This window comes from Suillus subalutaceus, assembly GCF_016647625.1.
Source record: "Suillus subalutaceus strain FC151 chromosome Unknown DFJ58scaffold_59, whole genome shotgun sequence".
In the NCBI taxonomy this organism is placed as follows: Eukaryota; Fungi; Basidiomycota; class Agaricomycetes; order Boletales; family Suillaceae; genus Suillus; species Suillus subalutaceus.
Window position 1 is genome coordinate 129,134 of NW_024540308.1, and position 12,346 is coordinate 141,479.

Sequence of the window (12,346 nt, forward strand, 5' to 3'; positions counted from 1 at the left end):
TATATAGTATAGACACTATCAAAGCCCTCATCGCATCCGAAGCACGCGCCGGTTTCAACACCCACCCCTCCAACACGCCCGTTTCCTTCTCTACACACCCGCTTCCTACCTCCAACACCCAAGTTATCACATCCGAAATCTACCTCGCCGCCTGCGCCTGGTGGGCGGCCTTTACTGGATACCATGTCCACTCCACGCCTTTTGTGTGTGTCCCCGCCGTGTTCACCTCCACGGTGAATGTCATCTCCTCCTTCGACATCCTGGCGTCTTTCTGCTCCCTCGATCTCTCCCACCATCCACGTTACCATCCTCTCCAAGCGTTCATAGGGCGCGGCTCTCCTCCTGATAGGAGACAGTTGAGTTTAGGACATGGGGGATCATATACAACTGCATCATGGGTAACCGATTCCCTCTCATCCACTTTGACCTTTCAGACTCTTCCCCCCTTTGTTCAGTGGTCTTTTATTTTCCATTGTTCTCCGGTGGCTCTCTTTGTCAATGCTAGATCGGGATGTATGGAAGCTTTGAAATCATGATCGCTTCATCGGAGGCCAGAGCGCTGTGTAATGCTTCCGGGGAATGGTTGTTCTCCTCGGTGGTGTGCACACCAGCCGCCCATTGGCGTGATACTTCACGACCTGCGGGAACGTTCTGAATGAACTTCTATGGCTCGCAAAGGTGCAACCGAGAATCTAAGTTGATCACGATCATCGTATGGACCCCTTCTGCAGAAATTCAAAGATTTGGCTAGTTGTTGGGGCCAGTCTTAGACGCTAAATTCTCGTCACCCATCTTCCTAAACAGTAGGCTAAACCTTATTCCAATTCTAACCCTCATTACCTCACCATGTCTTTTATCGTAGTCAGTCAATGAAAATCGTTAATCTTCAATTGGTCGATCTGAAATTTCAAATAGCACGCAAATTGGCACAGCTTTGATTCGCACAGGGATACGAGACCCTTCTATGTACATACAGTAGTGATACAAAAGACGGACGGGAAGTGTTACACGCAAGAAGCTGAACGAGAAATTGAAACCACGGAGGACAAAGCATGGAAAGCAGGATGCCACGTATTATGCAACCAAAGCAAAACTTTCAGGTCTGTGTGAGACGTGAATCATGTACTAACGTTCTGCTAAGCTAGTAGTGAGAATTGCGTAGTGCGTGAAAGAAGTAAACCCGATCCCACCTCCAAAAGTCACGCACTATGTGTTATTAGGCTCTACAAGTGCCTTTTAGGAAGTAGCTTCACAATTCGGTCCGGCATGACAGCATAGCGGGGGGAATCATGGTACCAGTGAAGTGAGCCGACAATCCAGTTCTGCAGTCCTTCGACGTAGATAGCCACCTGCCTGTCGACCTCTTCTTCCCACGAGGGGAGGATAGCACGGTTGGAGTCAAAGCGCTGGATGGCATCTTTGCACATCTGGCTAGCGTAGTCCATGGCGCCTTGCAGGTCTAGACCTCGTTCGTGCATGAGCACGGCAACTATGTTTTCCCAGGGTGCGGTACCGCGAGATTGCTCCTTGTTGTATGAAAAAATATCCTGTCAGCGGTAATGTCAGCGGCGCCCCAGTGTTCAATGACAGAACAGACTTACATTAGACCAGGAGACATAATCACTGGTTGCATCCTCCAAGGCCTTGATAACTGGATGCGACACAACGTCGTCGGGAAGATCAATTCGAGCTGCAAATTCGGAAAGGGTGAAGGATATCTTCGTCCCACTTTGATCTCGCCTAAAGGCGATGTAAGATTCCAGATTATACATATGTCCTTTGGCACGGTTGTCCATTTGCCTAGCTACAGCAGCGAAGAATAGTTCGCTTGTGTAGATAAACCGCTCTGTGCTGCCGGGACCGGCAGTCTCCTTGAAGCGGCTGAAAAACCTGACCGCATGACGACTTTTAGAAAGTGTGTGCGATGGACAAAATAGTCGTACGATTTGCACATCTTTCCACCAAGCTGTTCCGCGTCAAAATTGTTGGGATCGCGCAATGCAGAAATACAGGATTCGTGCGCCTCCCGTACATCGACGACACCATACTCCATCCAGTCATCTATAATGAACATCCAGTTGACGACATCAGAGCACACTTGGAGATGGAATGCATCTGCATCAGGATAGCAAACTGCAGCGAGTGCGTTTCCGTCCATATCAATATACTCTGTGATCTCGGGCTCTACAAGTTGCGCTACGTCAATAAGCCATTGAACAGATGCGCGGGATGCCGCATCACAGAGGGCTCTTTCGCAAGGGATAGTGGCAATCATTGATGAGGTCAGGCAAAACGTATTGTGAGGGCTCGGAGTCGGGAGTGATCGTGTGGGTGATAATGGGAAACATAGTAGGGGTCGTCGGATTCATATTGTGAATGTCGAGATGAGGAACCTATGGGTACAAGATCGTCAGTCTTTATAGTGATTTGTTTAGCGCCAGCGGATGTCTGTCTCGCTTGGATCCGTGTCATGGGAGATATTTTCAATCACTATTCGACACAAGCGATTCCTATTAGGCAGACCGATGTTGTAAGAAAAAGAGGACTTGTCAGATACAGATACCCAGGATCAAGTTCACCGTTCCAGGGTTCAGTGCTGCTTCTTGATACGTGTGACTTGAATGGTTCGTGATCCATATGGCAAGTTTGTCAATCAGATAGGCGGACCAACCGCTTTGTCTTCGTAACCTTCAATGTAATGCAATCACCGGTGAATCTTGAGTACTGCGGAGTGTGTAGTGCCCTGTTAACATTCCAAAGTAGACTCCGAGTCGGAATTGCCGCCTGCGTTGGCAGAAACCTTGCTTGACCTAAATGGTAGGTTAGTGCTCTTCAAGTTACATGAAAGTTTGTTTCGGACTCAGCAGAATTCAAAACAACATAGATGATGGATCGATGTTCACAGAGTAATGTAACTCGTGAGGAGCCTCACCAGCAAGCAGTAAGTGAGCTTTTACTAGCTCAGCTCCGCACAATTCGAAATGAATTGATTCCGGCGTGACTCACATCCCAGTGGTTCAATTCGTCTAAGCTTAACGAAACTGGAGACCGTAAAGCACCTCAATAATCTGATGCAGTTCGGAAACCAGCGAATTCCATAGAATTACATATGTATCTAGACAGGTAGTATATCATCATTAATATTACAGCTGATTGCAAAAATATCATGTTCGTCCTCACCAACCCCAGAAGCTTAAGAATCCGTATGCGTTACAAAGGTGGCCCTTCTCCTGGAATCCCACCCGCATCGAGGAGAGCATAGTACGAGAATGGATTATCAGTATAGGTGAGTTGCCGAGGAATTGCACAGGACAGGATTAGTATATCTTGTAGTACCTAAATAGTGCAGGTTGTTCTGATGTTTGTAAAGAGGCGATGATCATTTCGACCTACCACCCAAAGTTCCTCGGTTGCTGAGACCTTACTCGTCTCGCGCATCACTTGACCTTCCCTTTCATTTCCGTTGCCCTTGACATATCAAGATAGCGAGTCAACAGGAATTGAGCACGTGCTCACCCGTTAAAATCCCAGTGACTGCTTTTTCACAGGCAAGGGGGACGTCTGCAACGACGAATACAGATTCGGCGAACTGCGTGTTGAGATTAAATCAACTGTACAATAAGTGTGGAATGGAGGCGCAGACGGCGAAATTTTTTCAAGTTGTAGATATCTATAATGGGGATGCCATGAGCTGGGGGGTGGAAGAATGATATGGATGTACATAGGATCTTGACTGACGAATCCAAGTGTGGTGGTTCGAAGAGCAGGATACCTGGAGCTCTGTCCACTGCGGAACATTATGTCAACACGTCTGCTAGTACCGCACGTGCACTATTATCACTTTTTCCAGACAAATGCATCTAGCAGCCTGAACCAACTCACTCACCTCACAAGCCAGATGCATATTCATTTCGCTGCATAGCTGGGACTACTTCCCAACTACTCCCACCGTCCACGTCAGTAGGTTTCTCTTTAGAACGTATCCGCAACGTTATTCTTGAATTTGCATCCCCGCCCTTGATGCAGATGCGGCGATAAGTCAGTCTTTGACAGCAAACATCGGCGGTCGCTAACCTTCGATGTAATCACGGTGTAATACAATCACCGGTGAATCTCGAGTACTGCGGAGTTTGTAGTGCCTTGTTAACATTCCAAAGTAGACTCGGAGTTGCCACCTGCGTCGGAAGAAACCTTGCTTGATCTAAATAGTACTAGGTTGGTGCTCTGATATGAGTGTTTGTTTCGGACTCAGCAGAATTCGGATGGATCGATGTGAAGGTCAATCAATCATGATAGAAGAAGCGTCACGGTGCCATGCATCTTACTTACCCAGGCCTTGAGCCAGGCTCATGGGCCCTACCCCAGTTGGATTTGTTGAAATATTCGTCCAAAGCCGAGGAAGTCGATGAGTGTCACGGTCCCGTCCATCCTATTCGCTAGGTCGATGACATACTGCATACTGATAGGACGGCCGCCTTAGTGTTAATTCCGTAATAGGGGGTTACGAACCTTTTATCATACATGATCAAGAATCTGATGAGATGATTTAATCGGTGGACCTGATAATTCCCAAGTTCCAGGTTCGAAGCTACAATATCATTCTTCAGCATTACATAGTATATTGGACCTCACCTCAATCCCACAGATTTCCTCGTCCGCCCAACAGTCTGCAATCCACTTCCCGAAGGCCTAGCGCCCATAAGTAATGTGAGCCAATACCTGATGACGATATGTACGAAACGTCACGCGTAAAGGGCCATTTCGCTTCCCGAGATCGCGCGACGTTATCTGGCCGGGGCGTTGTCCATAACGAGCCTCCGAGCCTCCGACATGACTCGGAATGAATGAAGGAACGCAGCTGGGAAATGGCTGATGCCGGAGCGGTTTATTTGGTCTTGCTGTAAGGATATGATGGGTTGCTCCTCTGGCAGTTGACTTGTGACAGACTGAAACGGAAGGTAAGATAATTGAGCTTTCGTGTCAAGGGCAACTTGGCAAGAAACAGGCTGGCACAAGGCCACTGACAGCAGCAGCGTCGGCCTCCGTGAAACATTCCTTTCTGAGTGTCAAGTGAACATCAAGGTAAGTGAATACTTAATATTTCAGCTTCTTCGATTTGTGCCTCAGCCATGTGCATAGGACTGTATATTAGATCAATTTGGATGGAGAAATAACGAGCAACGGTGAAGGAAGCGTATTTGCGTGTGTTTGGCAATGCCGCACTTGCACGTTCAAACGTTCACCGCTGGCTGGCTTTATTCGCTTGACACTCGCTCATCTTCTTACAGCCATGCTTACATGACTTTGCTAGCGCGTTACAGGGAAGGCTCTGTGTACGCGCAACCCTCACCATCACATTCGGGGACCCGGAGATGACTGTGCTGGCGGAAAAGAAGTAAACGTCACACAACCAAGCTCGTTCGACTACACACCGTAACTGAGGAACGAGAAAATAAATATTGATCTAAATCTATGTAAGTTGTAATACAAGTGCATGGATTACTGTCGACCGATTTTCAGGTAGAACCAACGTTGCAAAAGGGAAGGGCCCATGAACCGACCAACGGTGTGCAACCTGGTTACGCCGGGTCAGGAGATTTTGGAAACGGAACTGGTTTCCAAAGAGTCGATGGCATCGAAAGCAATTGTCTTCAAGTCATTCATCAGAGACAGAGACAGGGGCCGCAAAACCTTGCCCTCCAGTGTACTCTGCGCCGTTGTACATACAATCGTGTTATCATATGACAGACCATCACAAGTACAGATGAAGCCTACTTCGAATCCATCATCTCTCGAAGATGTCCTTCTCTCACTGTGTTCACGCTTTCAAACCAGCATTGAAATGGTTCAGGGTGACTTCGGTGGAGTCAGTTGCAGGTTCTTGAATACATACTAGGCCACTTACATCGCCATGCCGGTGCTGAACTCTGGCTTCACCTCAATCCTGTCTCCATTTGAATCTTTGGCGTGATCGATGCGCAAGACGGCGAGTATGGCAGCAGCTGCAGTCTAAAGACTGTTCTCTGCAAACCAACGACCTGCCACGGGGATTTATCATCCTCGACACTGCCAAATCAACCATGAATCAACCTACCAGGACAAACACGCCTGCAAGAGTCAGTGAATAATTAAAAATGATAGCAATTGTGAATATTCACCTGCCATGACCAAAGGCAAAATGGTTGACGAAAGGGTCCTTCAGTTTCCCTTCTACTGTTAGATGGCGACTAGGATCAAAGCGTGATGCATCGGGAAACATGTCTTCATCCCGAGATAGTGCCCTGAGCCATACTCAGCTCAAGCCGCTGTCAGATAGACACCACCGTGACATACCACTGATTAACCATTACTATCGCACCTGATCGAACTATAGATGAGTCAACAGCAACCTCTACCCATGCGATTTCGAACCTTTGGGTATAAAGTACCCGTCGTAAATATCATCATTTGATGTTGCATGTGGAACTCCTGTGCAAGGGGTCAATTATTCGGAGTTGTATTTGTGTGGACTGACCTAGGGGGACGGGAGGATACCATCTCAGGACCTCGTGGAGAACGGCATCAAGGTAGGGCAGTGACGCCCTATCATCAAGGCACGGCATTTTATCATGCCTCACAACTTGATCAATTTCTGCACGAGCCTGGGCTTGGACGTCAGGATAGAGCACCATAGCCAGCAGGAATGTCTGCAATGCGGATGTAGTCTACGGACATTGAAGTGAGAATCAGGACCGCTTAAGTAGCGACTCACGGTGTCCAGGCCAGCTAAGATGCCGTATTTGTCGTGTCAATGGATGAATTCTGTCCTGGCTAAAAAAACTCTTACCCATGAATCCCATCAATGCAACAGCCTTCATCGTATCTTCGTCAGCGTCGTCGCGAGCTTGACTGAGAAAGTTAGTGATTAATGAGTGTGAAGCAGTACCATTTGCCTTCACGCAAACAGATCAGGCGAAATTTCCCATCCACAACCCTGCATAAACGTACCATTTGTGCCTTCACTTCGCCAAAGGGCTCGTTCAAAAGCTGTTGACACAATTCTCTACAGCGCCCCATCAGTGCAAATCCTCCAGGGAAGCACCAAGATGGCAACTTTTCGACTGCAACCTTATGCTGAATATTCAAAATTATGTCGTCGACAGAGGCACTCACGGAAAGGAAAGGCTGTGAACATGGCAGCCCTCTCTGGAGCAAGAATATATTTGGTAATATCAATGAGTTCGTTGACGCGGGTAAGAAATATGTCTTCATGAGCAAGGTATCCGTACGTCACGGCCATAACTAGGGACGCCGTGTATCTGTCACAAGGATTTATTGTCAACTAAACCATACATCACGACACCACCGAGTTAGGTACAAACTCTCGAGTGTGTCGGTGCAAGTCACTAGTGACATTTAAGAGATTGATGACTAGTTCATTTGCGTGGCGAGAGTGCATCTCGTGGTATGAGACCGAGACTTCGGCCCTGAGGACTTGATGGAAGATCTTGCGATGCTGTCGTAAAGTCTCCCCATACGGAAGGAGTCCAGTATTGAAATCCAGTCCAGATCTGCATCATTAGTGGATGAAGAACAAAATGAATGGAAACCAGTAATCCATACAATTCGTTGGTGCGAATAACGGGGCGAGTAGAGTAATTCGCAGATCTATGCTTGTCCAGCAACTCCCGCGCGATGGTTTCTGAGTTTATGATGATCAAGTCGATCCCAAGTATGCGACAGTAAATCATTTTTCCTATGATCAGGTATGAGATTGAATTCAAGAGCTTGGAAAAGAGGCCATTCAACGGTCTGCTACCAACCATATGTCTTTCCCCATGCAGTATATGTGAGCCAAGGTCGTTTGGTATCCAATTGCAGCGCGTTACCCAATAATGGCAATGAACGAGGGCCAGGCGGCAGAGGAAATGGGTAGACACGTCTGCGAGTCAGACCCGAAGCGACAACCAGGGCAATAATACACGGTATCCCTAAAGCGAGAATATGAGTGAAGAGCATGGGGAGGGATTATAGTCGGGCCCAAGATGCATGTTAGTTAGCCTTATAAAGGGGGTCTTTGACATTCCACAGCAGTAGAGCTCCCAATCTGGGGGTGGGAAACACAAGTTCTTGTGGTAGCCACCGCTCATTCTACTAACCCTAAAGCGCTCAGTACTCATTAACATTACATTGGTCATATCTCTTGGCATGAGTAGCGAAACCACTAGGTCGTAAGCAATAATGTTATATAGGGACATGATTTACATAATAACGTTGCTCTCCTCCGCGCCTTCTCCGAACCTTAACCTTCCCCCACTCTCTAATACTATCTCGGATCCGTCGGTCTTCCTCGTCTTGGATCTCTCGGACTCCAACACAGAGTGCATCCTTTGGGGTTATATGTAGACCCTATCATGATATTGGACATGTTTCGTCATTTGCATCTTTTCCTTCATACATATGTGGTTGGAGTGGCGCTATTGTATTTATACGATTTGACATACAGAGGACTTCATTAATATTGGTACCTTTTTGATTAGCGCTATTTAACAATGGCCCATCAGGGATGGAAGATCAATCAATCATGATAGAAGTCGATAAGTCTCATGGCCCCATGCATCTTACTCACCTGGGCCTTGAGAGGCCTTGAGCCAGGCTCATGGGCCTGAACCCAGTTGAATTTGTTGAAATATTCTTCTAAAGCCGACAAGTGTCACGGTCCCATCCATCTTATTCGCTAGGTCGACATACTGACAGGATGGCCGCCAGTAGAGTTTAGTGTTAATTCCGTAATAGGGGGTTACGAACTTCTTTGATCAAGAATCCAACGGGACGACGTCAACATCTAATCGGCGGATCTGATAGTTCCTCGGGCAACGTATCGACCTGAGCATGGAAGCGAAATGGCCCTTGAGAGCTTGACATTTCGTACATGTTGTCATCAGGTATTGGCTCACATTGATTATGGGCGCTAGGGCTTCGGGAAGTTGCGAGGACAGTCAGACGACTGCGAACTCCTAGACAGACTCGGAGGAAATCTGTAGGATTGAGGTGAGGTTTAGTATACTATGTAATGAAGAATGATGTTATAGCTTCGAACCTGGAACTTGCAAGAGGCTTTGGACAAATATCTCAACTCAACAGGCGGAAGCTATTCAGGGTGAGCATGCCAAGAGGTACATTAGTTTTTCGAACTGCGCCCTGTGCCAAAGCGGAAATACCTCAAATATGCAGTAGCCGACCGAAGCAAGCCTTGGGAGGAAAATTAAAATTGGAAATCTGATAATCTGCATAAAATTGGGAAACATAATTGTCAGAATATGCCCATGGTGAGGCCATTTGGTATGGTGGAAGATCGTTGGGAAGCTAGGCGTAACTATGAGGATAGCAAATGTCAGCCTCCGAAGCTGCAAGGTTCGCACGAAGTTGCTCAATCTCGGTTTGTGTCTGGTGGATTTTATGCTGTCGCTCCCGAATCTCCACCTCAATCTTGCGCAAGCCACTGCAAGGTCAATGATTATTGATAAAGCAAGATCAGGTTTGCCGAGAACAGCCCACCTTTGCTCGTCTAGCTTCGTGAGTTGTGACGTTGTTCTACCCGCTTGAGTGTCTCCAGTATCCCTGCGACCCTAGTTGATAAACGTCACATTAGCCTTGATGTAATATTTCCCGCAGCAACGAGAGCGTGCACTATGCGGCACAATTGTTCACCCCCAGAGAATAGTTTTATTAAGCTCCTCAGGCTGGCACAACGCCACTAACGGTAGCAGCGCTGGCCTCCGTGGAACTTTCCTTTCCGAGTGTCAAGTTAAAGTGAATACTTATTTAATAACACGCAGCTCTTCAAATCGGTCCTGGCACAAAAGAGCAACTTTGATTCGTACAACTATTCTTTGTACATAGAGTGGTGATACAAAATAAGGACGGGAAGTGTTACACGCAAGGAGCTGACTGACTGAGAACTTGAAACCACGAAGGACAAAGCAAGGAAGGCGGGATGTCATGTATTATGCAACCGAAGAAAAACTTTCAGGTCTGCGTGAGACGTGAATCATGTACTAATGTTCTACGAAGCGAGTTATAAGAATTACGTAGTGCATGAAAGAAGTGAAACCGATCTCACCTCCGGAAGCCATGCGCTAAGTGTCAGGCTCTATAAGAGCCTCTTGGGAAGCAGCTTGACGATTCGGTCGTGCTTGACAGCATGTCCATCCTTGCCAAAATAGCGGGCGGACTCAAAGTGCCAGTGAAGTGAGCCGATCATCCAGTTCTGCATCCCTTTGACGTAGATAGCCATCTGCCTGTCAACTTCTTCTCCCCACGAAGGGAGGATAGCGTGGTTAGATTCGAAGCGCCGGATGGCATCTTTGCACATCTGGCCAGTGTAGTCCATGGCGCCTTGCAGGTCTAGTCCTCGATCGTGCATGAGCACAGCAACCATGTTTTCCCAGTGTTCGTCTCCGCGAGATTGCTCCTTGTTGTATGACAAAATATCCTGTCCGCAGTCATGTCAGCGGCGCCCCAGTGTTCAATGATAAAACAGAATTACGTCATTCCAAGCAACATGATCGGTGGTCGCGCACTCCAAGGACTTAACAACTGGATGCGACATAACTTCATCGGGAAGATCAATTCCAGCTACGAATTCGATGAGTGCAAGGCAGGACTGCATCCCGACTACATCTCGCCTCAGGGCGATGTAAGATTTTAGATCATACATATTTCCTTTGGCACGGTCGTCCACCTGCTTAGCCGCAGCAGCGAAGAACGTTTCGCTTCCGTGGATAAACCGCTCTGTGCAGCCGGGGCCAGCAGTCTCCCTAAAGCGGCTGAAAAACCTAACCGCATAACGGCTTTTAGAAACAGTGTATGTGATGTAAAAAGATAGTCTCACGACTTGCACATATTTGCACCAAGCTGCTCCGTGTTAAAATTGATGGGATCGCGCAATGCAGAAATATAGCATTCACGCGCTTCCCGTGCATCGACGACACCGTTCTCCATCCAGTCGTCTATAACGAATATCCAGTTTATGAAGTCACAGCAGACTCGGAGATGGAAAGCATCTGCATCAGGATAGAGAAAGGCAACGAATGTGCCTGAGTCCATTTCGATATACTCTCGGAGCTCGTGCCCTGTAAGTCGCGCTACGTCAATAAGCCATTGATCAGATGCGCGGGACACTGCATAACAGTGAGGGTTCTTTCGCAAGGCATAATGGCAATCATTGATGAGGTCAGGTAAAATGAATTGTGAGGGCTCGCAGTCAAGAGTGGTCGTGTGGGTGACAGTGGGAAACATAATAGGGGTCGTCGGATTCATATTGTGAATGTCGAGATGAGGAACATACAAGTGCAAGATCCTCAGTCTTTATAATGAATTTTTAGCGCCAGTGGATATCTGTCTCGCTGGGATCTGTGTCACCATTCAGCACAAGCGAGTCCCATGAGGTAAGACCAATAGTATACGAGGAGGAAGACTCGTGGGACCGACTTCTGTCAGGATACAAGGACCGAAAGAACCATGTATGACCAGTCGTGACTTGTCCGTGTTTTACTAGAACTACCCAACAGTGGGAAACCATATCTTTTCTTTTCGGATCGCCCCAAGCGGTAGTGGCTGAGTGGGGATAACCGCTGATGGAACCACAATGACTGAAATAACCATGTGTGACCAGGAGTCAGTGCATCAGCCCCCAGCTTCCTCAGCTTCAGGTAGTGCTGTCGCGGTCCGGTTCAGAGCCCTGGACGAACCAAGAACCGAACCGATGGTTCGGTTCTATGAAATCACTGAACCCAGAACCGGCGTTCTCTGTGGGACGGTTCGGTTTTTTTTCCGGTCCGAACCTGAACCGAGCCCAAAAATTCTCAGTATAGCGACTGGCCTTGAATAAGCAAAGCCCAAGCCAGAGCGTCCAGCAGAGCGTCGCGAGGCGGACCACGTTCTTAGCACCCGCTGTAGTCGCCCATCTCCTAGGATAAGAGTCTTGCCAAACCGATTAGAATCGTGCCCAAAAGTACTACATGCAGGATATAAAAGCTGGTCGTCATCATACACTGCTCTCCCATCCTCAGACAGATCCTCGGTCCACGACAGAATTCACACGAAAGGAGGGTGGCAGAACCTGACAGAACTGGAGGGTATCCGAGACTAATGTTGAGTCATACCAAGCCTCGCTGGCTGACTGCATGCTAGAACTTCTTTACGGTAAATGTTGGATTTGGATTTGTGGGTTCCTGCGGATTCTGGAACGCGTGAGGTGCGATCGGATGAATACAAAGGGGGCATATACGAGTCCGTGATAGCATGAGTAGCGTCCGTCATTCCTGATAGGTATAGGATTATCGATGTCTTGCTTGGATGGGCG

At 47.7% G+C, this 12,346-nt stretch overlaps 3 protein-coding genes across 3 annotated transcripts; all 3 read right to left on the bottom strand.

Moving 5' to 3' along the window:
- Positions 1 to 987: 987 nt before the first annotated feature.
- Positions 988 to 2,275, bottom strand: DFJ58DRAFT_746049 (isoprenoid synthase domain-containing protein; the record flags this gene model as incomplete). Its single annotated transcript, XM_041387433.1, has 4 exons — positions 988 to 1,136; positions 1,191 to 1,547; positions 1,602 to 1,890; positions 1,944 to 2,275. The coding sequence occupies 3 exons, from the start codon at positions 2,273 to 2,275 to the stop codon at positions 1,224 to 1,226; spliced, it is 945 nt and encodes a 314-aa protein (XP_041243461.1). The 3' UTR covers positions 988 to 1,136; positions 1,191 to 1,223.
- A 3,496-nt stretch (positions 2,276 to 5,771) lies between these two features.
- Positions 5,772 to 7,998, bottom strand: DFJ58DRAFT_746050 (cytochrome P450; the record flags this gene model as incomplete). Its single annotated transcript, XM_041387434.1, has 14 exons — positions 5,772 to 5,856; positions 5,906 to 6,002; positions 6,095 to 6,108; positions 6,159 to 6,281; positions 6,334 to 6,358; positions 6,412 to 6,468; positions 6,515 to 6,704; positions 6,752 to 6,765; positions 6,827 to 6,932; positions 6,988 to 7,100; positions 7,153 to 7,298; positions 7,362 to 7,550; positions 7,603 to 7,735; positions 7,803 to 7,998. The coding sequence occupies 14 exons, from the start codon at positions 7,996 to 7,998 to the stop codon at positions 5,772 to 5,774; spliced, it is 1,488 nt and encodes a 495-aa protein (XP_041243462.1).
- A 1,906-nt stretch (positions 7,999 to 9,904) lies between these two features.
- DFJ58DRAFT_914341 (isoprenoid synthase domain-containing protein) lies at positions 9,905 to 11,512 on the bottom strand. The gene is made up of 4 exons (XM_041395380.1): positions 10,874 to 11,512; positions 10,529 to 10,817; positions 10,103 to 10,474; positions 9,905 to 10,045 (listed from the first exon to the last, which is right to left on the bottom strand). Exons 1-3 carry the CDS (start codon positions 11,299 to 11,301, stop codon positions 10,133 to 10,135), a joined length of 1,059 nt encoding a protein of 352 aa, XP_041243463.1. The 5' UTR covers positions 11,302 to 11,512; the 3' UTR covers positions 9,905 to 10,045; positions 10,103 to 10,132.
- Positions 11,513 to 12,346: the final 834 nt, after the last annotated feature.

Excerpts from the sequence above, each read along its gene's own strand:
- DFJ58DRAFT_914341 (XM_041395380.1), bottom strand. The coding sequence starts at position 11,301 with ATGAATCCGACGACCCCTATTATGTTTCCCACTGTCACCCACACGACC. Across the intron at positions 10,818-10,873 it reads GGTGCAAATATGTGCAAGTC|GTTTTTCAGCCGCTTTAGGG; the intron begins GTGAGACTATCT and ends TTATGCGGTTAG. Across the intron at positions 10,475-10,528 it reads ATCATGTTGCTTGGAATGAC|GATATTTTGTCATACAACAA; the intron begins GTAATTCTGTTT and ends GACTGCGGACAG.